The sequence below is a fragment of the Truncatella angustata genome, assembly GCF_020726525.1.
Source record: "Truncatella angustata strain MPI-SDFR-AT-0073 chromosome Unknown BKA67scaffold_7, whole genome shotgun sequence".
NCBI classification, from domain to species: Eukaryota; Fungi; Ascomycota; class Sordariomycetes; order Amphisphaeriales; family Sporocadaceae; genus Truncatella; species Truncatella angustata.
The window spans coordinates 2,246,430-2,272,048 of record NW_025763387.1 but is presented as its reverse complement, the minus strand read 5'-3'; the positions used below and the strand labels follow the sequence as shown (position 1 = coordinate 2,272,048).

The 25,619-nt window shown below is 48.3% G+C and overlaps 9 protein-coding genes across 9 annotated transcripts; 7 read left to right on the top strand and 2 right to left on the bottom strand.

Moving 5' to 3' along the window:
• Positions 1–1,638: 1,638 nt before the first annotated feature.
• BKA67DRAFT_522389 (uncharacterized protein) lies at positions 1,639–5,280 on the top strand (the record flags this gene model as incomplete). The annotated part of the gene is made up of 6 exons (XM_046098368.1): positions 1,639–1,790; positions 1,847–2,144; positions 2,202–2,534; positions 2,596–2,761; positions 3,045–3,210; positions 3,312–5,280. 6 exons carry the CDS (start codon positions 1,639–1,641, stop codon positions 5,278–5,280), a joined length of 3,084 nt encoding a protein of 1,027 aa, XP_045955471.1.
• A 713-nt stretch (positions 5,281–5,993) lies between these two features.
• On the top strand, positions 5,994–7,188 carry BKA67DRAFT_377914 (uncharacterized protein). The gene is made up of 2 exons (XM_046096526.1): positions 5,994–6,775; positions 6,829–7,188. The coding sequence occupies exons 1-2, from the start codon at positions 6,297–6,299 to the stop codon at positions 6,923–6,925; spliced, it is 576 nt and encodes a 191-aa protein (XP_045955470.1). The 5' UTR covers positions 5,994–6,296; the 3' UTR covers positions 6,926–7,188.
• A 1,405-nt stretch (positions 7,189–8,593) lies between these two features.
• On the top strand, positions 8,594–8,956 carry BKA67DRAFT_488800 (ankyrin repeat-containing domain protein; the record flags this gene model as incomplete). The annotated part of the gene is made up of 1 exon (XM_046096953.1): positions 8,594–8,956. A coding segment is annotated over one exon (363 nt), but the record flags the coding sequence as incomplete, so codon positions are not given.
• Positions 8,957–9,662: 706 nt separating this feature from the next.
• On the top strand, positions 9,663–10,219 carry BKA67DRAFT_594299 (uncharacterized protein; the record flags this gene model as incomplete). Its single annotated transcript, XM_046105038.1, has 3 exons — positions 9,663–9,889; positions 9,950–10,120; positions 10,150–10,219. 3 exons carry the CDS (start codon positions 9,663–9,665, stop codon positions 10,217–10,219), a joined length of 468 nt encoding a protein of 155 aa, XP_045955468.1.
• Positions 10,150–10,803, top strand: BKA67DRAFT_638321 (uncharacterized protein). The gene is made up of 2 exons (XM_046105711.1): positions 10,150–10,310; positions 10,507–10,803. Exons 1-2 carry the CDS (start codon positions 10,219–10,221, stop codon positions 10,586–10,588), a joined length of 174 nt encoding a protein of 57 aa, XP_045955467.1. The 5' UTR covers positions 10,150–10,218; the 3' UTR covers positions 10,589–10,803.
• A 660-nt stretch (positions 10,804–11,463) lies between these two features.
• BKA67DRAFT_661895 (uncharacterized protein) lies at positions 11,464–12,571 on the bottom strand (the record flags this gene model as incomplete). The annotated part of the gene is made up of 4 exons (XM_046107903.1): positions 11,464–11,672; positions 11,737–12,072; positions 12,127–12,419; positions 12,477–12,571. The coding sequence occupies 4 exons, from the start codon at positions 12,569–12,571 to the stop codon at positions 11,464–11,466; spliced, it is 933 nt and encodes a 310-aa protein (XP_045955466.1).
• Positions 12,572–17,586: 5,015 nt separating this feature from the next.
• BKA67DRAFT_661894 (uncharacterized protein) lies at positions 17,587–18,306 on the bottom strand (the record flags this gene model as incomplete). Its single annotated transcript, XM_046107902.1, has 2 exons — positions 17,587–17,841; positions 17,902–18,306. 2 exons carry the CDS (start codon positions 18,304–18,306, stop codon positions 17,587–17,589), a joined length of 660 nt encoding a protein of 219 aa, XP_045955465.1.
• A 998-nt stretch (positions 18,307–19,304) lies between these two features.
• On the top strand, positions 19,305–19,781 carry BKA67DRAFT_377849 (uncharacterized protein). Its single transcript, XM_046096525.1, has one exon. The coding sequence runs from the start codon at positions 19,421–19,423 to the stop codon at positions 19,715–19,717; it is 297 nt and encodes a 98-aa protein (XP_045955464.1). The 5' UTR covers positions 19,305–19,420; the 3' UTR covers positions 19,718–19,781.
• Positions 19,782–20,110: 329 nt separating this feature from the next.
• On the top strand, positions 20,111–22,037 carry BKA67DRAFT_576401 (translation elongation factor Tu). The gene is made up of 2 exons (XM_046103570.1): positions 20,111–20,470; positions 20,618–22,037. The coding sequence occupies exons 1-2, from the start codon at positions 20,264–20,266 to the stop codon at positions 21,746–21,748; spliced, it is 1,338 nt and encodes a 445-aa protein (XP_045955463.1). The 5' UTR covers positions 20,111–20,263; the 3' UTR covers positions 21,749–22,037.
• The last annotated feature ends 3,582 nt before the right edge of the window (positions 22,038–25,619 follow it).

Genomic DNA, 25,619 nt, shown 5'->3' with positions numbered 1-25,619 from the left:
CTACCAACTGAGGATCATAAACTCATGTGTATCTCGTGTTTACAGCTAGCTTCGACGCCATATTCGCCACAACACAGCATTAAGCCTCCTGCTGTGTGGTACAACACATTCGTGATGATTTATCTATTCCTTTTTCGTACCTTTGCAACTTTCCAACTTTCCAACTTTCCTTGTAGACTCCCGGTCAAGCAGACATATAGTGACATAGTCTTGTAAGCGCAAAAGATGAGGCGCTCGCAAATGAGACTGTGAGGCTACACCGGAGTGAAGTGGAGACCATCAGGTGGAACACGACTAGATGTCCTGCAAATCTTTCTTTAAAGCTCTTGGGTATGAAATAGCAGGTAAGGTTCATACAAGCTAGGTTCAGCTATGCAAGGCTAGCCTTAGGGCCCAACATAGAGCTTCATCTCCGACGCTTCTGAAATGCAAAACGCCGACAGATGTGGCTCAATCATCTCCGAAACACCACCATACTGTCTATGCATTTGTAATTTTTAGAACATTTCGGGCTCAATATGCCACATGATGAGAGTGGAAGACTGTATGCCTGGTTCTAGCCCCGCAGAAGCATCGTAGGGTCACATGGCGGACGACCGGTCAACTGGCCCTGCCAAAAATTCAAAAACCGCAGCCTTATTACCAACTAAAATGTTGAGGCTGTGTTTCAGGTTCAGTTGAGCCCTAACAATAGCTTTATTTATTCCTAGATAAGGAAGTATTACGCAGCCTTCTCACAGCCTTACATATTAGCGCTGTGTCAGCATGTCGGTAGAAATTTTAGAGTCCAGACGGAGACAGACGTGGATACTGGTTGATAGTCCTAAAGCTAAAGGACCGTAGGATCGATAGGGAAGGAAAAAGAAAAGTTGGTTCCCGTGGTAGAGATATGCATACCCGATACCGAATAGGGTGTACCGACCCCCAACCTGACAGCTAAAATGCTTAGTCGCTACTCCTGCAGCTAATATTGCAGCCATCCCACTCCTAATCCTTGTTCTCATGCATTCTATCTTCCCCATCACAGCCTGCCTGCCTCAGAATTGGGTATGTGGCAAGGCTGTTGCCAGAAAAAGTGCCGCACCCCTGCACACAACACTAACTACTATCACTATAGGGGTGCGGCACTTTTTTTGTCAACCCGTTGGGTGGTGCAGCTTCTGCCGACCGCAGCATACGTTGGACGGCTATTGCAAGTGTATGTCCGGTCGTCGAAATGCACAGCATCGCCGCTTTCGGCATCCCCCGACATGGAGGGGCAGTGGATAACGTACACATGGTCAGCATTGCACACTGTTTAGGATGGCTTAGATGACCGCTTGTGCTATAGCTCCCAAAATTAGGTTATTTAGGTCAATGAACCGTGATCTTTATGTATACTTTGAGATGATGTACCTCAAAACTACGACCACTTTCCCGTGTTTAAAATATACCTCAGCTTGGGATGGCCCCCAAATCTCGTAGCCAATCGCTACAATATTACAAGACTGTTCAGTATGTATTCAAAGATATCGTTACGTCTCGCCGCAAACCTATAACCAGGGGTAAAATAGTTAAAACCACAGCTTTGCATCGTCACGGATTATGAGATACACCACACAGATAGGAATGTCGAAGCCTGATTTACATACAATAGCCATGACTAGCAAAGAGCCTCTAGAGGTGCAGGTAGCGGTGCCCGCTGGTGCCGCCAAGATTGTTGCCAAGCCCAAGGACAGAAAGATCTTGCCACGTGACTTGGGCCTCAAAGTCATGTTCCAACCGCAAGAAGCAGAGGAAATTGAAATTGAGTAAGTTCTCAAATTGGAACGATGATTATCGGTTGGCTGATTTTGTTTGCTCATAGTGTAGTTGCTGTCCATGGTATGGGTGCAAATCCAGGGTACACATGGACCGCCGGGCTCAAAGAGCAGAAGCCAGTGAATTGGCTGAGTGACAAAACGATGCTCCCAAAAGACCTTTCTAAAGCCCGTATCATGACGTACGGTTATCAGTCATGCTGGTTTGGAGAACAAGCCGTCAGACAGTCACTCGAGAACGTTGCCACAAAGCTACTCAAATCTCTTTGCGAAGAACGGAGTAAGTGCCTATACCGCCCAGTGATCTTCATCGGTCACTGCTTCGGAGGGCTTGTTATCCAATACGTAAGTGTCTCGGTCTCAAGTCATATTCAACCTTGATTTTGATTCCCTATACTGTAGGCATACACCACGTCAGCGCTACATAAGACGCAATTTCCGGGGATTTCCGACTCTGTAGTAGGAATGGTATTTCTTGGAACTCCTCATTTCGGTCTCAAGGAGAACTCCCAGTTACAGACTCAGGGCTCGGTCTACAACGCAATCGTTGAAGCTACACAGTCGGTACAGGCCAACCTGCTTCACACCATGGCACAGGACAATGATTTGCTTGTGAATACCGTCAGCGACTTCACGAGAAAGGTTAATGAACCGAATGGACCAACTCTCTATTGCTTTTACGAGCAGGGAGCATCTAATCTTGGGCGTATTGCTGGCATTGATGGGCTCAAAAGGGTAGGAATTTCCTAACTGACTTATCACGTATACTTTTCTATTCTAACTCGTCACTCAGGAGCTATTTGTGAACCAATCTTCCGGCACACTCCCTGGGCATCAATCTGAAGGTCTAGCCCTGGACCACTTCGCCATGAATAAATTCGAAGACAGCGAGGATGATAATTACAAATCGGTACGCAGACAGATCAAGAATATGGTCAGCAAATCAAAGGCACTCATGGAAAGTCGCGGACTAGGTAAGACAACTCCCAAAGCAGAATATGAAAGCTACATTGACCGCATATCGCAATGGCCCCGAAGAGCTATCGCCGGCCAGCCACCTGCGAACCGCGACATGTTCATTGCAAATTCTGCAAGGGACAGGCATGTCAGATTATGGTGATAGAAATTTGGTATTGGAGCAAGGACATGCCACCATTTATCGCGAAACCGTCACACACATTTTCATATTTCGAGATTGAGTATATAAATAGACCTTATTCTGACTATGAGTGCTTATAGAAAAAGAACCGGTTCCTCAATTTCTCACCAAGACAGTAAATCATATACCATCATTTCTTGCTCCGATTAATCGGGAAAGCAACTTTGTGCCCCGAGACAATATCTTAAGTCTGATCGAAGAGAGTTTTGATCGGACGATGAACGTGGTTTTATGTGGGGGCTCAGGAAATGGGTAAGGACTTCTTTCAGGCCTAGAATGGCGTTAGACAATGGTGGAAGACTGACTGGCATGGTCTGCAGAAAAACACATGTCGCCGTAGAATATGCACACAGATTCTACGAAGAGAGCGGGTGCTCTAACGTCCTTTGGGTCAACGCAGCCACCGCAGCAGAGTTTGAGCTCTCATACATACGTATTGCTGAGAGTCTTGGTCTCACCAAGAATAGAAAAAATGGTAGTGTGTTGAAGGCCGTATACGACAGACTGAATCAAGAAGGGCGTTGGCTCATGATTCTCGATGGCCTGGAGGACATGACAAACTTGAAGGCGAGTGAATGCCTGCATGCGGGAAAGTCTCTCCTGACGTTCATCCCCAAGGCGCACTTTGCCAGGATTCTGATCACCACGCGAGACAAAGCTCTAGCGATGCGAATGGTCAACCAAGATGCCCAGTATGTCATTAACGTATCTACCCTGAAAGACGACGATGCTTCATGCCTCCTTCTCGGTAAGGTCACATCGGACTCCCACAGGAGAGAAAGCTCTTTGAAGGTCGCGAAAGATCTTGGTACCTCAGCCGGTACCATTGTATTGGCGCACATATATCGTAAGATGGTAGACATTAGTTGCACAAAGTATAGAGAGCTACTCTCCTCTCGTCAAACACCGGGTACAACAACATCCGGCCTATTGCGTGCTTCGCGCTTATTATATGAGGCGCTCCGAAAGGACCACCCTAGCGCAGCTCACCTACTGTTCGTCATTGGTTCAATTGATGTTCAAAGCATTCCAGAAATCTTCTTTGAGCGACAGCAGTTATCCCGCGGCTCATTGGTAGAATTGGTGAGGTTTGGCATGGTCGAGCCGTCCAAGGACAAGCGTGTTTACTGCATGACATCTGTTGTCCGAAGATGTGTGGAGACATGGCTCGTTGAGGAAAACGAGAAGGAGTTGACTGAGACGAAGGTATTGTTCACTATGTGCCAAAGGTTCAAGGCAAACAAGGACGACCTCGCCAACTGTCAGGTTCTTTTACCTTGTGCTTTGGCAGCGCTAAAGTTTCAACCATCATCATCAGAGGCTAAACAGCATCTCACAACGCTACTGTACGAGGTTTCAAGATACTATCAACGGTTCAAGCAGTACTCTTCAGCTCTTGAATGTCTTGAGCGATGTCTCGCCTTGCAACAACAGGACCTCCAGAGCGAGAAGGATCTGGTTAAAAAGACAATACAGTCGATAGAGGATGTGAAGAAAGCTCTTCTCAAGAACAAGACATCAACAAGGGCTGCCCTGAAACCAGATACACCTGAAACCCGTATTGCGAATTCAAGGAAAGAAGCAGAAGAGCTCAAGGGGAGTGTGGGTCAGGACCACCCGGACACAATTCGGAAAATCAGCGAGATGGCCACCTTTCAAATCATCCACGGAGACAAGAAAGACGCTTCGGAGGCTCTGAATCACTACAAGCAAGTGCTAAAGTGGTGCAAAGCCAAATACGGAGACGAAAGTATGGATGCAGCCCGGCGTCAGTACAACCTTGCTATTGCGCACGAGGCTCACGGCCAGTACGACGAAGCCACAAAACTCTATATCAAAGCATCAAAAATTACCGAACGTCATCTCGGGCCTGGGCATCCAGAACTTTTGAGGATCCTCGGGAACGTGGCCACGCTATACGCCCAACAGGGCCACATGGAGCAGGCTCGGCAGGCCTTTGATGACGTGCTACGAGGCCAACAGGAGAAACTGGGGTTAGATCATCCCGATACGCTAGTCACTAGACAGAACGTTGCGATGGTATTAGAAGAGATGGGCGATTTTGAAACGGCTGCCGAAGAGCTTCGGAAAGTCTTCACTGTCCAGGCTCGTCTGCTTGGCCGTGACAACCGTGCAACACTGCGGACGGCTTGCAGTCTAGCAGCAAACCACGGTCTCCGAGGTTCTTTGGAAGACTCTGAGAAGCTCTTCAAGGACACATTGGCTATCCAAAGAATAATACTAGGAGAGAAAGATCGCGATACTTTCCAGACGGAGCAAATGATGGCTGAATTCGGGTTAAAGGCTGTGAAGCAGAAATAATTATCTTCGTAGTCGTACTTTTAATTCCTTTACCATAGTCTATTCTTCTGCAGCATATCAGATACATGAAATTTCTGCAATCCTCCTGCTTGGGAAAGTGAATTTCGCACCGAGGACCCGAAGTTCCTCTAGCCCATTCGCATGATAGGGCAAACCTTGAACCAACTGTCTGATTGTTCCAGGTCGATTAAATGCTGCAAAAGCTTGTCGGGCAGCTGCAGTTGTTGCGTTATCAATGTTGAAAAAATAGCAACTTTCACCAGCCACAAACATCCTGGGTGTTGTCTGGTGGTGGCATACTGGCAAAAATTCAATAACGTTTGTCTAGCACCGGGGTTCAAACCCCTGTAATGATTATCTTTTGATTTTTCCTGCCTTTCCTTCGTAATTCTCTGGCGCCTTCTCACTTTTTCGTCTCCTCAGGAACATGTAAACGCACCAATCACGTTGTCCCTAACGGAAGGTTTACTGAGAGCGCTACGTCGCCTCAATTGAGTGCCAGCAGGTAGGTAGCATCATCTATTGCCTTACGATCGCGTATAGCATAATTGAAGAAATACTGACAACATGCTCTAAACAGTAGCTCAACACGGCCTGTCCTAATCCTGGCCTCCTTCCCATGCTGGGGACGGATAGCGCACGTTAGCATTTCTTTGGTGGGGAAAGGCGATCGCAGGCAGAGAGCTGAAATGCTGACTCAATTATCCGAGCATCATTATTAGCCAATGATCCACGACACAGGGCGGACAGCAAGGGGGTTGATCCGCTGACATGCGTGTTCAGCGTACATGATTCGTCCTTAATTCTTGCTGCTGCAGCCTCTTGTCTGCCATGTTACCTGCAGTGCAGAAAGCCCATCCAGGAGACTCCCCCCTCATCGATCATCTTCGTTTGATATCTACAAGTAGAATGATTTGCCCGTCGTCTCTTCTCTTTAGTCGGCTGAAGCTCGCCCACCTCCTGAGATCTCGCCGTTACCTAAAAATGAATTTACCTCAACAGTCTACCAGCATCCAATGAACTTGTTTATCGATTGGGTTCATCTTGAAATATTGTATTTTCTTGAAATGGATAGTACACTGAATGTTGCATCTGCCATTGCTGGCATACTAAGCATGTCTATACAGATAGCACAACTGACACAAGCACAAACCTCCAGAGCAGCCCGTCTACCCAGAAGTATTAAACTGTACCTGTCTGAACTAGTGTCTCTAAAAAGACTGTTTAGCGACATTCAAGACGCACTGCTTCTTCAATGCGTCTCACCAGGAGTGGACGCAATCAATTGCCAGGACTTACCTATGGAAATTTCTCATATCCAGGCGAACCTAGAGCAGATCCGCGAAAAGCTTCAACGTGCGCAGGACGCCGCCGCGTTCCCTACTACTATGAAGAATCTGGTCTGGCCATTCCGCGAGGACGAGACTGTCGAGTGGGCTAATGACCTAAGTGAATGCAGAGATCGTATCCAAGCAACGACCCTTGCAAGTGGTTTGTAGGTCCGAGATACTCTTCGTTTCCAAGGTCGTTACTGACTGTGTCGCCAAGGCGATTACAGATATTGACACTGGGGGAAATCAAGGATTTGCGAAGCAAGATGGAGTCAGCTGAAACAGGTACAAATGAACTTACCTGCTTGATCTAGCCGTGTTGGGATTATCTAACAAGCGCCTCGATGCTTAGAACGTTGTAGAAATTTTATTTTGGACTGGATCTCTGATGACGGATGGAAAAAGAAACAAAAAGAGCTTGTCTCGGTTCATCATCCAGACACGGGGGAATGGATTTTCGAGACCGTTGAACTTCAAAAATGGATCAACCATTCTATAAACACATTGTGGTGTTGTGGTAGCCGTCAGTATTGCTTGTCCGTACTAAGTTCGCGTCATCCATCTGCTAATACACGATCGATGTACAGCGGGTGTGGGCAAAACGCAACTCATGTACCACCAAATACGCTTCTTGCTTGCACAATTCATGCTAATATGGTCCTAGGTCGTTGGTGGTCGACCGAATCTCGAAGACGTGTAGAGTTGCGTATTTCTATTGTGACTATCATACATCTAGGAAGCCAGGCATCGTGACTGAAATCGCATCAGCCATCTTGCGACAGCTGATTGACGACGGACGGGAAATTTCCATATCAATACAGCGACTCTACCAGGCACTAGATAGAGGCGGTAAAAGGATGAAGTTGGATGATATCACATCTCTCATCCAATTGGTTTGCTCTCAGGGTCGCAACCCCCACTTCATTGTCGATGCAGTTGACGAATGTGGAAGCCAAAGAAAATCGGTCCTCTTATTTCTGAGAAACCTCGTTGATTCAACGTCGGGAAGCTTGATGATCACCGCACGACCTCATGTCAGTGAGTTTGGTCATGTTTTCCGCAACTTTTCCACGCTTGAAATCAAAGGAAACATTATGGATATACGGTCGTACACGAATCGTATGATGAGCACAAATCATGAACTGCTCGATTTGATACCCGGAGACTACCTATCAGACGTCGTGGAGCGAGTAGCGGAGCAATCTTCTGGAATGTGCGACATCCAATAACTCTCTATAAAGAGCTGTAAAGCATTGGCTGACAAGCAAGATAGGTTCCTTATAACCACTCTGCAATGCAATCATCTAACCCATCTTTCTCGACTCTCTGAGATTAGAAAGGCTCTCGAGGAGCCTCCGCACGGACTTCATGATGTTTACCAGGGTTCCATGGAGCGGATTGCGCTTCATTCCAAGGAGAAGAGAACGATCGCGATGAAGGCCTTATCGTGGATATACTACGCTAAGCGTCCATTAACGAGCATAGAGTTGGTTCATGCGCTTGCGATAGATCCCTACGAGACTACTCCGGTCTATGAGGATGTCGTGTCGCGGAAAGTAGTCCTAGACGTCTGTGAGGGTTTGGTTGTTGTTGACTCAGAAAATGACACTTTCCGCCTCGTCCATTACTCCCTACATGAGTACCTAGAGGCCACATACCACGACTGGTTCCCCGACGACGGCCTTAACATCACAAGATCATGCCTGGCGTACCTACAACTCGTTACTTCAGAATCAGGCACGCAATGCATATCTAAATACCCATTTCTGAGATATGCAGCCCAGAACTGGGGTGCCCATGCACGCGATGAGTACCACCAGAGTATCGACCATATGACTTTGGCCGTAATCGAAAATAACTCGAGAGTTGAGATCATCTCCACCATCGTGGACACTGACGAGCCAACTCGAGATGTCATGCTGATGACCCCATGTCCCAACCTTGCAGTTCAACTCACTGCACGCTTTGGTGTGTTGCCTATTCTGCGGCTGCTCCTGGAACGAGGGCATAGCCTGACTGGCGCTGATGCTTTTGGAAGAACGGCTCTCCACTGGGCCGCCCGTGGAGGTTACGAAGACGTAGTTCAATACATTCTGCGAGAAGGGAAATCTGCAGATGCAGAAACAGCAGACGGCATGACACCACTCCATTGGGCTGCGAAGCATGGCCACGCTGAGGTCGTGGCGGAGCTTTTGGTCGGTGCCGACCCCTCTGCATCAACTGCGGATGGCAGAACAGCGCTGCACTGGGCAGCAAGCCGCGGACACACCTACATAGTCGAGATGCTCCTAGCTGATAGGCGCGTTCACGCAGATACTCAATCTAGAAACGGCTGGACAGCGCTGCACTGGGCTGCATGCAGTGGCAACAGGGCCATAGTCAGGTACGGATTGAATTCAAGGATTGAACTTGCATCTTTATCGACGAAAACACCTACCCAGCCCCTGTTATTGAGCGGCGGCGATGCCAAGGGTCATGAAGATGTCATTGAATTGCTTCTTGGGGCAGGATTCGATCCCAATACACGAACCATCGACGGACAGACGCCTTTGCACTGGGCGGCAACATCAGGCAATCTAACCATAGTGGAAGCCCTTTTACAGCATGGGGCGGACGTGGAGATTTGTGACAATGAAGGCCTCACACCCTGGGACTACGCTAACAATAACGGCGCTCAAAATACAGTTCTCAGTGCGCTGACTACGTAAACTCAATCAATTCGATTTCAACCAAAATCAAATGATTGCTGCGTGTTACGACTGGAACGCGACTAAAGACTGCATGTATCGAAGCGGGACACAAAAATATGGGCTAGTTTGGAAGTGGGAGCCCCCGACCCACGTTTTGTTTAGTTTAGATTCGATGAGAGCCTAACTTACACCACTTCTTCCGTGCTTGATCATATTAGCTACCTACTCCTTTGTATGAACTTTTGCCTTTTGCCTTTTGCCTTTTGCCTTTTGCCTTGTGCCTTTTGCCTTGTGCCTTTTGATCTGGATCCCAAATGTGACAAGATGGGTTACTCTTAATTGCGCCTGCCCACGTGCCAGAATGGGTCGTGCCTCTCTCTATCGTGTTCCTGGGTTTGGCGCGGTCTTCTGGGATCTGACATATATCCTCACGACGCGTTGCAGCCTGCAAACACGCTCATATGCCATGCCGATCCTAGGTCTCATGATCAATGTCAGTTGGGAATTAGTCTATGGGTTCTACGTCGCTGAGACGGCGCTTGAGAGATCCGGCTTTGTTCTCTGGCTGATCCTTGATCTCGGCCTGGTGTACACGGCCATCCGCTTCCCGCCCGAAGGCTAGTCGTCCAAGGGTCCGTGTTTGTGAAGACACCTGGCATGGATACTCGGTGTTCTACTTTTGGTAGGATGCTGGGGTCACTTCGCTTTTGCCTCATGGTGGCTATCTGTGCCTGGCATCGCCTTTGTTGACAAGGCGGGGAAGTGGTGGCGGGGGATGGAAGGGTACGATCAAACCGAGCTGGCGTATTGGTCGGCTGGGTTGGCGCACATGGTGGCAAGTGCTCGAGTGTAGCTATGCTGTTGGTTCGACAACATTCGGGAGGGACTAATTATAGAATCATAGAATTTGGGAAGTGATGGGATTTTCTCGGTTGATTCGAGTCCGGAAAGGGGATGCTTTGCTTGGGAGTCACCCACTGAGGCACAAAGGACGACTTCCAATGCTTCGGTAGGTCGTCCGCAACGATGCCTGGGACTTCAACTTTGACTATCGAAGACATCCGTCGGCCCGAGTCGTGCTTGGCAATCCTAGATGACAGCAATACCGTCCGCTTATGTCTTCTATCTGTAACAACACCGATGCCAACCATCACTGATCAATGGACAATACTCTGAAGACCCTTACTAACTCAATTGCCTAACAGGTTCTGCAGGCTTTTTGGATCGCTTTATGGCATTGCCTTTACAATGTGGTACTCTAGTGGTACTGGCATGAGCTTAGCTTGAAAAAAGCTAAAGCTTACTTTTTAATAAATCTTATAAAAGTTATTACCGGCGCATAACGTTGGCGTTAACGGGGAGGGTCGGGTGAGTCAGCAAAAGCTGTTACACGGGGCGGCTAATAGGAATGATAGCGCTTCCCAGTTTATCTAGGGCAGGGCAGACGGGATGCCGAGTTTTCTAGGAGCTGTAGTCGTATGTGCTGGATAACCCAATAGATGAGCATTATATCGTTTTGTCGGTAGTGCAGCAGATTTCCTCAGTGTCGCTCTTGGTATCCTGGTAGGCCTCGCTCACCACAGTACTGCTAAGTGACAATGGTGTCAGCTTGCTGGATGTGTCCATGGTGGTGACCAGGTATGCGGGCTGCGTGATGATTCGAATAGCGATTCGAGCATTGGGCCACATCCACCTACCTCCGGCTCACCCTGTCAATTCGTGAAAGACTGCCAAGCGACGTTGTGAAGTTTAGTGAGTGTCCGAGGAACTAAAGGTACACCCAGCGCGATTAGTAAAAATGTAGCGCGTCACAAGGAAGCGAGCAAATAAAGCATAGATGTGTCCAGAACCGTGCAAATGGCCGGTCGTATTCAATTGTTCATACTATAAAGTCGCTCTAGCTTAGTGGCCATCTCCTCAGCTCGTATCCTGTTTTGGATCTATTAACGCCCGTAAAATTGAATCAAGTCGCTCTAATGAGAAGCCGTATAGCCATGTGTATTTCCTGCCTTTCGTGCAGGATGTTTCCCGTCACGACTCTTCCCCAGAACTGATGGTATCATCGCTGCCACTGTACAGTAATCGTAAGGATAGGAAAGGAATTCGGAGGATGCGGCGAGGTATTAAGGTTGTTATTACTAAAATCGAGTTGCGCATGCACTTCATTCTTCGTCGTCATCATCAGAGGTCTCGACAAAGGTCATGGTGATACCTTGAGGGTCGTCGACATTCAAGTTGATGGCGTCGAGGGCCGATGTGCTCTCTCGCTTCTCCTCGGCAGTCACTTCCCGCTTCTCCGTGTTAAGAGACTCTGCAGCTGGAACTACGAATGACTTGATGTCACGGGTCTCGAGATCAGATGACTGCATGGCTTCGGAGATTTGAGTTAGTAAGTTGCAAATCGATTGATCGGGTCAGTGTGGGAGAAGACATACCAGTTGGAACACCACGGCGAACATACATAGTGGTGATCTTTGTTCGGCGGCGAGGTTGCGAGGCAGAAGTCTCATCGCGCTTGCCGGCAGCAGCAGGCCGAGCAGCACCCGCAGTACCAGCGGCGGCAGCAGTAGTGGGTCTGTTGTCGACAATGATGCCGACGCCAGCACCACCCTCACCAGTTCCGAGTTGAATAACGGGTCCCTTGGTCAAGGCATTCTCGGCGTACTGTAGAGCGCGGTCGAATCCTTGGAGGTCACGCTTGGCGACGGGGGATTCACCCTCTCGGGGAGCAATCTCCTTACCCATTCCTTGGAGGGTAGAGATAGAAGCGGCTACTCAAAGATTAGTCATGTCAAGGTACAGTGGTGTTAATCATAGAGCCTTACCCTGCTCGGAAAGTGTCGAGTCAGACGCAGGGTTTGCGGCCACAGCCGTGGCATCCTTGGTACTCTCCTCGGCGACGACAGCGGCAGCGGGAGCAGTAGTGATGCTCGCAGCAGCAACAGGAGCGGCGGCCGGAACCGCAGTCGCCGGAGCGGCTACAGCAGGAGCGGCAGCTTGGGCAGCGCCAGTGTTGGATTTACCGGTAGCAGCGTTCACGGCAGCTCCCTCAAGTGTATTGAATAGTTGTGATACATCCTGGCCTCCTCCGAAAGATATCTCACCATCACCTACTACCCTGTATATGAATTAGAATCTTGATGGAGCCGAAACAATGCCGAATGGGGATACTCACAAAGCAGGAGAGTAGGCACCGAGGTTGATGTTCAAAGGAAGGGCGTAGACCGAGGCTACAAGGCCGGCAGTAGCGACAATGCGATAGCTAACCATATTGACTGATTATTGGGAGAACTTGTTGATGAACTTGATGTAGATCTTGGAAAGATTGACTAATAGTATAAACAAACGACCAGCGGCGACCAGCGGAAGAATAGAATTATAGAAACGGAATGTAAGGGTCTGATTCTGGACTCGAGCACAGCTGAGGAACGGAAATTTCAAGGTTGAGATGCAATCATGACCTTCATATATACCAGCGGGTCCAACGAGATGCAAGACTTCTGGGCATCCCGTGTGGAGTTCGCAATGCCAAGATGCTGAGCGAACACATGGGAGACTCACGTCCCTGCTGTGCCAAGGCGTTTCTAGACTTGGATGTCGACGGTAAAAATAAGTGCAACCATGGTATATAGTTGAACATGGGCATTGACGCTTCTACCAGACCTGGACACGCAAGTGGAGCCCGGCAGGACAAACAATACTAGAGTCGCGTGAAACACGCGGAATAGGCTAGAACGGTGGCAAGCTAAGACGCTGTGACTGGTAGCCAGCAAGCTGAATGGCCGTTGCGTTGAGGCTCTTGGCTGAGGCTGCCAAGCCAGATGAAGCGTCAATGCGGCATGATATTCTAACACTGGTAAAAGACGATGTGAGAGCTGAGTGGGTCAGTCATTCATGAGACCTGCCAAGCATAATGCCAAGCGCCAAAGTACACTGTCTCTATGCCCAGTGCACTGAGATCGAAGAAGCTTTCGCAATCTCGAGTGACAGGCCCTCAGGTGTCTTGTGCTGAGCTTGATAGTTCTTGGGCAATTGGGGACGGTAGGTCTGGCCAGAAGCGCCTCCACATCGCACTCGTCTTGGTATCTGGGGTTGCAAAGTGGGTATACCCAAGCGCCAAAGCGGGAATTTCGTGATTCGCACCTCAGCGTTTCAAGTACCGGCGTATTGAGTGCTGAATCGCCGCGGTGTAGAAACAATCTTCCTGGTTCCTCACATTTCCTAGGAGCAAATGCCGGATATTGGGGTTGCCTGCACCCTGGTGATCGGGAAACATGCGCGACTTCAGGGTATCTGCATACTTCTCTAACCACCAAGACATTCGCGACGTGACTAGACGATCAGTCAAGCTGCAGAGACTGGGGATTAACGCCAAGCTTCCTATATGCCATGAGAGTTGCCGATCGTCGTCATCTCGGAACGGGTTCAGTGGGTGATCAGACGGTAAGGGCCAACTCAATCAGGGATAGCAATATTTGGCCAATATTTGGGTATTGGAGTGGAAGACGTAGAATAATGTTCGGAACTACAAAAGAGCTTGTGTTTACAATCTAATTTCTGACAGATGAGACAAGCATTGCTTGAAGACGGCGTCTTCTGCACCCCAATCTTGGTTTTCTTGTCCCTGAAGCTAGTCAAGCTCTGGTGACGTTAGGGAAGATGGGACGGGCGAGCAGAAGCGAGTAGAGTGTCAGTAAGCCTCAACGACCCAAGCTTTCTTGTGCATCAGGACAAGACCGGTAATTGGAAAGCCTAATTTTAATACTGATAGGGGATACCAAGACGGATCTTTGTGATCAAGGTCTTGGCACTCCGTAAAATGCAACAGTCTGGTTTACCAAGCCTTTTGGTGTAAGACGTTGAAGCACAGCCAAGAGATTGATCAATGTAGGACGAATTCTACATCCCAGTGGCAGCTATATGTAGCCAATAAACGGGCGGTAGATCGACAAGCACTCTCATGGTGAGAAACCAGACGCAAATTACGAGGATCACAATAGTTACGAGGCGTGGGAGCGCGTCTTTTGTTGCATTGAAAAAAAAAAAATGCAGTTGATTCGGAAAGAAACACGAACGTGCTAACCTAAGATAATAGAAGGAGCGCACGGAGGTAGTGCTCTTCAGCGCCTGGATTAGCGCGAAACGGAAACTCCACCAAATGGACTTGGCAATGGCAAGTGACACTGGAGCATTCTACAATTCTGGATAGAACCAGTAAGCTAACACATGCCTCCATGTAGACCAGCGATTGCAACATCCTAGAGTCTTTATTGGTTGAGCTCCAATAACTTCTCGCGACTAGCCACTTCAATTTTTTCCCTGGTTTATTCCGTCCGATATTGGGAGCATTGCTGATAGCCCCCGCTGCTATCCACGGGCGCAGTGGTTGTTGTGATGCTTTCTTATCGAATTGACTACCTCCATCGGTCTCACGCATGGCAGCTGCTTTGCTAGTATATCAGCGACTGCCAGGTAACCAAAATTTGTTCTGCTGGGTCAAGTACAATGTAACTATGAGATTAAGGCTCCTTGGACATCATAAATAGATGATGCTGGATTCGGAGTATTAGCCCCTCCTAGCTCAAAATCAAATCGCCATTATCATTCCAGTAGAGAAGGAGTGCAGAATTTGAGTGCATTTCAAATTTGTACTGCAATTGTATATGAGAGCTGTGCCCTCGACGATTATGGAGAAAGGCAGGCTGTTGGAGACGTTGGCTTGCCTAGCGATATTATGGGCTGAGCTGTCACTGACTCTGGACAGGCTCTTCGTGGTGTTCAACATACCCGCATGATAATACGATCAGCACAAGTCGAATAGTAAATGAAACTGAGCAATAGGAATCGAAGACGAATTCCTACGAACCTCTTGTGCATTGTTCCATTGACTCCTTTGAAGCTGCCGAGAAGGCCAAGGGCTGGGCAGAGTATCAAAGCCCACCCGCCATCCCAACTGTGTCGGATGAATCCATACGGATCTCAAAGACACGAACTAAATCTTGGGGGGAGCTTATTCGATGGGGAATTTCTGAGCCAAGAAGGCCTCCTGACGAAGCCGGGCGGGTCACACATAGGGGTGCCGGCAGTGTATTGAATGCTTTTTCTTGTGGTGGGTTGCAAACACGATCGACCATATACAAGATTCTTGGCAGAATCAGAATTAGATTGATCGGGGTAGTTACCCATTATTTTATCGTTCATTCCTACTAGGATCGGTACGCTTGCGTTTTAACGGCGCTGATGCTCTTGCCACTGTCTTTGCCTCCTCGGCGACAGGCATGTCCTCTGTATAGCTAGTTGACTATCGATACAACAACATAGGCTTTATTCTAAGCCCATCAAATAATTTTTATCTTTAGAGAAGTCACGGGTACCCGAGACACCACGGTGTCGGACCTTCTTGAACCCAACGGTCTCCCCACTGTTCTCCTGAGCCGTTCTAGTAGCAACGATTTTGTATCCGCGTACGTGAGGCAACAGTAGAGCCCAGAATAAACAGTAGAGCACACCCGAGGCTATAATACCAATCTCAAGCACTGGCGCTATGTAGTAGGGCATACCAATTAGCTGCTTGGATCGAGGAGGTGGGACAAGAGGAATGTTTTTTATGAAAATGTGATAGAGGATGACGAAGGCAACCACCACGAGAGGTGCTTTCAATGATGATGTTCACTGCTCCTTCGGGTTGAGGTGGAGGTATAAAAGATCACAGCCCGCGAATGCCCCGACCAGTGCGCAGGGATAGACGGTTCTGTCGTGTCATGTTAGTAAAGTTCTTCAACGTCCAAAGACAGGTATGTCGATAGCTCTGATGATGTTGGTAGGCACTTACGCATCGATGAAAAAGTTGTAGATAGGCACCGGAAGCGGTGTAACTAATAACGCGACTGTGGATACCTAACATAATAATAGCTGTGTATAGTATCAGCTTTACTAGATACCTAGGATGTGGTTACGGCGTATAAGGACGGAACACTTACGGCAGCAGTCGGAGCTCCATTCGGCTTGTCGGAAGCTCAGAAATGACCGGACGATAAGACTCTCTCTTTAGCCAGCTCCTGATTCATCCGACTTGTGCCAAAACTAATTACGAGAATGGTTCCCAAGTTGCTGACCGCAACGAGAGCGGACAACACTCGCGGAGCAGCAACTGAAAGAGCCTTTCGTGGATTTTTGAATTCGCTCAAGATAGTTGAGACACTGCCGGAACCACCATAAGCATTACCCAGGCGAAATTTTTTTTATTGCATATCCTTGAAGATCACCAAAACCGTTGCGTATGTGACACCCCATAAAGCATCTTCGAAATTGTGAGGGTCTAGTACACGAAACTTGACGGATATATATAGGCTGTATGCTGCAATGAAGGCATCTATAGACGAATTAGTCGACACCCTATCTAGCTGTCAGACATTCATTCGAACTACCAGCCACCCACAGCAACAATGTTACACCTACGTAGCAGTTGATCGCAAATACCCCCTGAGGATATTGAAAAGACTGAGATGTGTCAGTCATTTAGCTCAAATGGGCTGGCAGGACTGAACTGACTACACGTCCCTGTGGAGTCGTCCAAGATATACCAAAAGACGTCTAAAGTGCTTGCATTCTGTGAGTTGGAGTTTGCTATCTTCACCCCAGAACCTGTCTGGACTTGGGAAACATTCTCCACAAATTCGACTGATTATGTCTTGGTCAACATCTTCGATATGGAGTTTGTCAATCAAATGTATCAATGTACATACGAACTGTATTGAGCTGATTGTTTTTTTCTTTTTTGTTCTTTTTGAGAAAGCACGGATTCATCGCGAACGGCACAATGAAGCGCGGGTGGCAAACATGGCGGACTGCTAGCGATATACGTAGACAATGGTGTATTACTAGCAATGTAGCGAAAATAATCATTACCGGTTCATACAAAGTGACCTTCCAAGTAGCTCTAATAAGATCGCGGTTGAGTTGGTTGTAGCTTTGCATAACCAGAATTACATGAACCCTACCGAGTGGCAAGGAGGAGATGACTATGGTGGGGAATAGCCTTGTTAAATACTTTTCATCTTATTGTTTATTATATGCTTTTATTTTACTTAGATTGTAGCGTTGATGCGGTGCTTTGAAGTAACACGTTATCACAAAAGACTATTTGGAATCACTATTGGAGCCACTATCGAAGCCCAAGGCTTTACTCCCTTAGTTTCTGTATAAGTGGCATCTTCGATTGAAGGAGAGAGGAAGTCTCGAGGGAGTTGATATATCCTGATCAGGGTGCATCCAAAACCGACAACTCACATCAAGAATGCAGCACCCAGGCCCAACACAGCCAAGTTCAGGCCGCTGAGAGAGAGTTGGGAAACTGCGCCGTTCTGGCTTACAGCTGTAGTTGAGGCAGTTATAGATGACGAAGTTCCCACAGAGCTGCCAGTCGAAGACGTGCCGTTCGAAGCTGATGCTGTAGGCGTAGCCGTGGCAGAGGTACCTGACACTGTTGCTCCGGAGGCGACCGAAGTTGAAGTAGAAGAAGCGCCGGCAACGGACGATGACTAATAACGGTTTGAGCGCAGTTCAAATTGTAAAATCGGATAGACAGGATATTATGTTACCTTGGAGCTGGATGAGTCGTCAGTAGAGTTGTCAACGGCAAGGCTCAGACCGGTATTAATGATGGTGAAGAACTTTGTTCCGCCACAAGCTTCTGCGCTATAGCCTGGACAGGGCTCATCACACTGACTGTCATCAACGAGCGTACTGGCTGCCGGGTATTTCTGGCCGCAGTAGCACTTGCTTCCTTGGGTAGCGGCCACGTTGGCATCCGCGTCTCTGCACAGTGAAGCGCACAAGCCTCGCGCGTTGAACTCGTTTGTCTTATTAAGCTTCAATTCGCCAACCGATGAGTAGCAGCCATGAACTGTGTCCGTACCGATGACTGGGTCCTCAGCCGACGTCTCCAATGAGCCTCTTGCGAGCACGGTTGCTGCGATGGGCAAGAGGATGAGGAAGGACTTCATTTTATGTGTATTGACTTTGAAATTCCGCGAAGAGATTCCGACTTGGGATGAACGATAACCTGATGATAAGTAGACCAAGGAGCGAGTGACTTAAGCGAACGAACGAACGACAGCCAAATTGACGAGGCGACTTTAAAGGTTGGTGCAAACTTGCGGTTCGAAGGTGGGCATCGTGCACGTTTTGTTCTTTACCTTAAAGCTATGCTTATGTACAATTGAGTAGACGGTGACTGCAGCGGGTAAATTGGTAGTGCATCGAAGGATGCGAGAATACGACAAAACGCCCCGTATAATTTAACTAGCGAAGGGTCATTTCTAGACGGCGAGCTAATGAGATGCGCGGTGTGCCTGTTTAAAATGGGGTTGCGGGACAGACCAACATCACTGTGCCGTAAACTAACGTTCAGCTAGTTGGGCATGGACATAACTCTCCGGCATCATGATCCGGGCCGAGGTTTGAACCTTGTACCATATGTAGGCAACTATCTGACTTTCCGTTACTGCTATTACTTATTGAACTGCTTTACAAGATCATATATGTGACCATGGTTGAGTGTTTGTGTTGCTCTTGAGAGCTGTTTTCCCAACAAGCTCGTATGTACTTCCCTTAGCAACCACAGCTCAAGAGCTTGGATCATCAACACTGAAACAGAAAAAGGACTTGCGGCAGGCAGCAACAACGCATCACTCCGTCATTTCCCCTTTACGTTGAACATAAGGTCACGTATGTCAATGGTGGGATATGAGATGGTGGCAATCCATATTTGGAACTCTGAAGGCTGCTTCCCGTACAACAGCTTACCGGTGGCGGCATCATTTCAACCATACTTCAAGCATGTGTGCGATGCTCGAGATTTTCGTGTTGGCTTAGCAACCGCGTAATCTCTAGTCTTCGAAGTTCCCACTCGACAATGGAGGAGTATACGATGTTACGGGGCCCGCAGCCTTTCCATCTAGTGATTGGCGCAACTGCCCATATAGGCCCGATAAGCCGCGATATCCCTCAGGGCGGGTGTCCAGCTCGAGATAGAGTTCTGCTTTGCCAGGTTGCCAGGCTGCGAGGCCTATCGAGCGATCAAGAGGCAGCATCAACTATCCGGGTGTCAACTACCCCATGCCAATCTTTAAGTTGTCGTACAAACCTGCTTGGTATGAGATGTTTCTAAGCTTAAGCGGATCTAATCACCCGTATTCTGTACGAATCGTAAGAACCCTGCCCCTAACCACGAAAGAGACAACTGGGCCACTTGAATCGGACCTTCGGGAACCTCCTTGGCCAACGAGGGACGACACTTGGCGGCTCAACCATACTAAGCTCTCAATGAGAGAGCTGCTGCTGCCTTATATTCCATGCACCACCCGATCTTTCCGGGCCAGCCTGTTCTCTTGTAACGACTATTCCAGAGTATAAACATAGGGGCAATAATATTGGTGTCCTCAAGACAATTCACGGGAACTGAAAAGCATTTCCAGGAAGCTTCGACTTGTGGGTGTATGGTAATGTTCGCCCGGGGATCACTGACCACTCGCCATGTTCGACTACATAAGTCGGCCGTTTACTTTCACTTCAAATGCATTACTGTATGTAGGACGAACTGGAGAAAAAGAGGGGGAGCCATGTGATACATCAAAATCAATATATTCTGGCGGTCTGTCTGTCTGTCTGTCTGTCTGTCTGTCTGTACAGTACAATTTGCAAAGACCTGATTGGTCGCGTCCTCAATTGGCGAAAGTGGAACTCTTTCTGCGTCGCGCTAACGAAAATTTGAGAAATCGGTCCATGCTTCGCATCAATGATTTTATTACGGATAATTGGAGCTCTTTTGCTACCTCTGGACTGACGATTGACGATACTCTTGTCATCAATCCGTACCTTCTTCCTGATCCCATCTCCGCTCTTTTTTCTTTCAGTGTGTTTTAATTGAGTACATTCCCATCTTCGGGTCTTCACATCAAAATGGCTTCGGCTTTGAGAACGCTGGCGCCTTTCCTGCGCGCCTCGCGCCAAACCCTCAGAACTGGCAGCGCTGCCAACCCTCTGCAGTACTCCTTGAAATCGCAAAATGTCTCGGCAGCTCTCAACATCTACCGATCATATGCAGTATACGAGCGATCAAAGCCTCACGTAAACATCGGCACCATTGGCCACGTCGATCACGGAAAGGTCAGTCACAGAAGATGCGTTTGCTCCTCAGAAGTGCCGCTCCCCCTCGGCCTACATCTGAACACAGGAGCTCTACCTCCCGAGTTCTTTCGTACAATTGCCATGTATGGCCATGTGTAGCATAGACTCGCTGACATCCCCCGCCAGACCACTCTGTCGGCAGCCATCACCAAGCGTCAGGCCGAGAAGGGCCTGGCCAACTTCCTCGAGTATGGAGCCATTGACAAGGCCCCGGAAGAGCGAAAGCGTGGTATCACCATTTCTACTGCCCACATCGAGTACGCTACCGAGAACCGCCACTACTCCCACGTCGACTGTCCCGGTCACGCCGATTACATCAAGAACATGATCACTGGTGCTGCCAACATGGACGGTGCCATCATCGTCGTTGCCGCTTCCGATGGCCAGATGCCCCAGACCCGTGAACACTTGCTGCTCGCCCGCCAGGTCGGTATCCAGAAGTGTGTCGTTTTCGTCAACAAGGTCGATGCCATCGACGACCCCGAGATGTTGGAGCTCGTCGAGATGGAGATGCGCGAGCTCCTCACCCACTACGGTTTCGAGGGTGACGACACCCCCGTCATTATGGGTTCCGCTCTTATGGCCATGGAAGGCAAGCGACCCGAGATTGGTCAGGAGAAGATTGACGAGCTCATGGCCGCCGTCGACTCCTGGATCCCTACCCCTGAGCGTGACCTCGACAAGCCCTTCTTGATGTCCGTCGAGGATGTCTTCTCCATTGCTGGCCGAGGCACCGTCGCCTCCGGCCGTGTCGAGCGTGGTGTCCTCAGGAAGGATTCCGAGGTCGAGCTGGTCGGAAAGGGTGGCGAGATCATCAAGACCAAGGTCACCGACATCGAGACCTTCAAGAAGTCCTGTGACGAGTCCCGCGCTGGTGACAACTCCGGTCTCCTCCTCCGCGGTATCCGCCGTGAGGATGTCAGACGTGGAATGGTCATTGTCAAGCCCGGCACTGTCAAGGCACACACCAAGTTCATGATCTCCCTCTACGTCCTCACCAAGGATGAGGGTGGTCGCCACACTGGTTTCCACGAGAACTACCGCCCTCAGATGTTCTTGCGTACTGCCGACGAGTCCTGCGCCCTCTTCTTCCCCGAGGATGTCGAGGATAAGAGCCGCATGATCATGCCCGGTGACAACGTCGAGATGGTTGCCCACCTGCACCACCCCATCGCTATCGAGGCTGGTCAGCGTGTCAACGTTCGTGAGGGTGGCCGCACCGTCGCCACTGGTATCATTACCCGTATCATCACATAAAAGGCTCACAAAGAGAAAGCCAACAACTAATGTGTACGAGGGATAGAGAGACACGTCATCATGGAAAAGGAGTTATTGAGAGATCTGTAAATGGTTGATATGATGTACAATACTTGTTTTTCGGAGCCATGTACGTTCGGATTTTACAGGCCCGTTTGCCTTCTTCGGTTTCGAAGGCTCCTCCTCCCTCCATCTCCCCTCTAATCACTTCCATCTTGTCTTAACTCATGTAATATAGATTTGTATGAGGCAAGGTAGCAAAAATGAAGAAACCAAGATCAAACACTCATATCCCTGGGCAAGAGTCTGTTTTTCTTACACGTATGTGATGTAGCTGCATGACATGAACTTCTTCCTACTAAGTCGGTTCCTTTTCCAGCGTCCACTGTCCTCATTCGCCTACCACAAAGTCGCGTCTTGCAAGCTCACTTCAACCTTACCGTTCCATTACACAATTCATCATTCGCCGAAAGACTTGAGTATTGACTCCAGCTGCGCGTAGCTTTCGGGATTGTCAATATTGAATAATAAGGCTGCTTGCAGCATGGTACCACGTCGTGTCCCATAAGATTTGCGCCAGAACCTTGAGATTTGGCTCGGCAGTGTCAAACATGTGACACGGTGGACGTTGCTCAACAAATTGTGTCTCCCGCTACTGCGAGGTTGCATACCGTCCGTATTGACGGACAGTGTGCAACTGGGACGATGTCCAGCTGAGTTGGCTGCACCACCAAGAGCGAAACTCGTGTGCTCTGACGACAAGACGGAGATGGGAATCCAAGCTTCAATAAGTAATGAATTGACGCCTATGTTCTCCTTCTTTTTTTTCTTTGCGGCTTAAAACTCTACGTTCCCCTCCTCGCGAGAAAAAGAAAAGTCTACGCACGGGAATCGAAAGAAACTTAAACCCCCTCGATTGGGCTGCACCTTTTTACGTATATAGTACAGCCTCTCTACTTTTTAAGTTGTGATAATCCTGAGACATTGAACTCAGCGTTTCCCGCTCCAGGCACCGCCTTTCCCCCTGATTCAAAAACCTGCAGGAAGGACCCCTTATCTTTTCTTTTGTATCTGCATCATTGCCCAAACCCCTGGGTCAATTGCTACGAAGAGAGTACATACATATATATATACTATAATATCAATCGTCATAGTCCATAATGGCACCGGCCCCCTTATTCATGGGTCCTCTCCGCTCGTACACCGGCCGGCTCCTAGCCTGCGAGGAGTAAGTTTTCTTCCTCTTTTCTCTTCTTCCTCTTTGCTGTACATACATGGGTTTGGTTCTTGGCGTCGAGTATCAGCGCAAATACTAATGTGAACTCCTCGCTTCCAACAGATTCGCACTCCGCGGCGAGGACTTCTGCAAATGGTCCTTGAAACCCAACGTCGGAGCCGACGCGCGGCGCGCCGTGGCCCTGGAGGACCAGTTTCTGGGGAGTATCGGCACCGAACACGAGTGGCAAGCTTGGCATTGGATCTTGATATTTCTCGTTGCCGTCTGTCTGGTGTGGCTCCTGAACGAGGAGACCAGGATATGGTCGGATGGAGTGAGGTGCTTGAGGACGAGGCTCAGGAATACGCGGCAGGTCTGGGCCAAATGCTTATGACAATTATCGAGACTCGAGAGGGGGCTCTTGTCGGCCGCTCTGGCGGTATGGGAGCTCGTCACGGGCGAGGCGACTTGGAATAGCAGCGCTTGAGTGGACTTCGGGTGTGTCCACATACCACAGAATTCACTATCCCGGCAGGCACGAAGGTCACCTAGATGACGTGGCGTGTGGCATAAATAGATGGAGTGCTGATCCTGTATGGTTTACAAACTGAAATACTATGTTAAACATCAGTCAGGAACACAGATCAAGTGCAATCTGAGCAGAGCTCTTTTTCTCATATTTATATATATTATTAATCAAGAGCCTATGTACCTTTTCCTGTTTCGCATTTCTATGCACATTTTTGACTTGCTGTGCATGATATTCCTCTTTTCTTCTGTGTGCACAAGCAAATTAGCTACGCAGTATTCACTCTTGTGAAAGGCTGATCACATATCATTTGCAAATATACCACGTCCAAAAATTCTGGTCATAATACATGTGAAGAATACAGCTATGGGACATAAATGATAAGGGATTAGTTGCCATCAAACGAACATCCAACCTTTCAATGTGGCCATTAGAATCTGTCTTCCCTGTAAGGGATATATCCGTGATGACTGACACTGGTTCTTTTATAGACCACCGGTCCAGATGAATATTATTGAAATGTCAACGGGATAGTATCTGTAGTGTCTAGGACTGACGGACGTAATGACATTGTTGGTTAGTCATGTGTCCAGTCTGTATTGTCGTCGAGAGCACAGCTACTGCTAGTTGAGCTCATGTATCGTGACAATGACCTAACTTGCCTGCCACATAAAATGGTCCGGCAGTGTGACAGTTAGCTTGACAGACCGCAACTTGAATAATATTCCAGCTCCTCCATAGCTTCTATCGAATTTACAGGTTGCAAGATCAATTCATGTATCAGGGCGTTCTACCTTGGTGCTATTGGAACCCAGCAATTAGTTGAAAAGCCTCTGAGGATATCCACCTCTTAGAGACGCATAGCTGCTAAGACATAACCTTTCTTCTCGTTTTCTTATCTTCTCTTTTTTGTGATTATATCAAGCACGGTCTGTTGCAGTGATTGCCCTGCCATTTAAAATAGACAACTCTGTGTCCAGCCGTTGCTCCCCGGACACACCATCCCACAAAGGAGTCTTGGAGCAACAGTATCTGCGAAGACACCTAGAAAATAATGGGACATAGTTTTCTTATCACTTCTGGCCTTCTTTATTCTTATGTGAAGTGTCATGAACAAAGAAAAAGAATAAGGGTGTGAGCCCTGGCTTGACGGCTACCCTAGTACTCATATATTCCGTGATAGCAGACTAGCTCAACTGTCCTAAAGTTTCAAACACTTTTGTCTGAGCTTCACATGATAATCTACCTTAAGCTTTTTATCAGCTATCTGACTCCACGGACAACCCTCCAACTAGAAACTGCTCGATCATCCCCCAACAAAGAACCGACCGGCAGCGTTAGCATATTATCGCAATCCCACGATTGTTTATATCTACGCTTCCATAAATACAAGCAACTATGGGTTTGATGAATAAATAAACTTGGTGGCCGCCGACTTCATCCTCCCTTCTGAGCTTGATGGGGATGTTGGCCATGAAGATTAGCGATTAAGCTCTGCAAAAAAGAAAAGGGAAAAAAAAGGGGGAGAGAGAAAAGAAAACCACAGTCTAAGAGAGCTGGAGGACCGACGAGAGTAAATACAAGTTCAACTCCAAGATTTTCAGTTGGCCAAAAGTTGGAGACGATCAACATCATGGCCATACAGTGCAAGCATGCAATGAGCAAAAATCTTGGAAATATCCCAGTACCGCCATTTACTCGTAGGAATCACTTAAATCATTCGACCCTCCGAGGTCAAAGACACTTAGTAGAAAAAGAGTTTTTTTTTCTTTCCCCCTCTGCTTCAAAACTGACGCCCAAGAGCTCATGGACAGCCCTCCCCCCAAATTCTGCTGGAGATCATTGGTCTACTTCCACCCAGAGAAGGGGGAGAGAGCAAAAAAGGGAAAGTAAAAAGACAAACTTGCACCATGCACTGCGGTATATGAGGAATGGATGGGCTGGTGTCAAGACATTTAACTTCCGCCTTCAGGTTTTATCGAAATCCTGCTTGGAAACAGACTCTTACAATATTCGAAGACATCAGCGATGTCTTTGCCTGTGCCTCCCGTCGCCTTCATGGACTTGAGAATGCTGGGAAGACCTATGCTTGACTTTGGAACTGTTCGTAGGATGCAGATAAGACG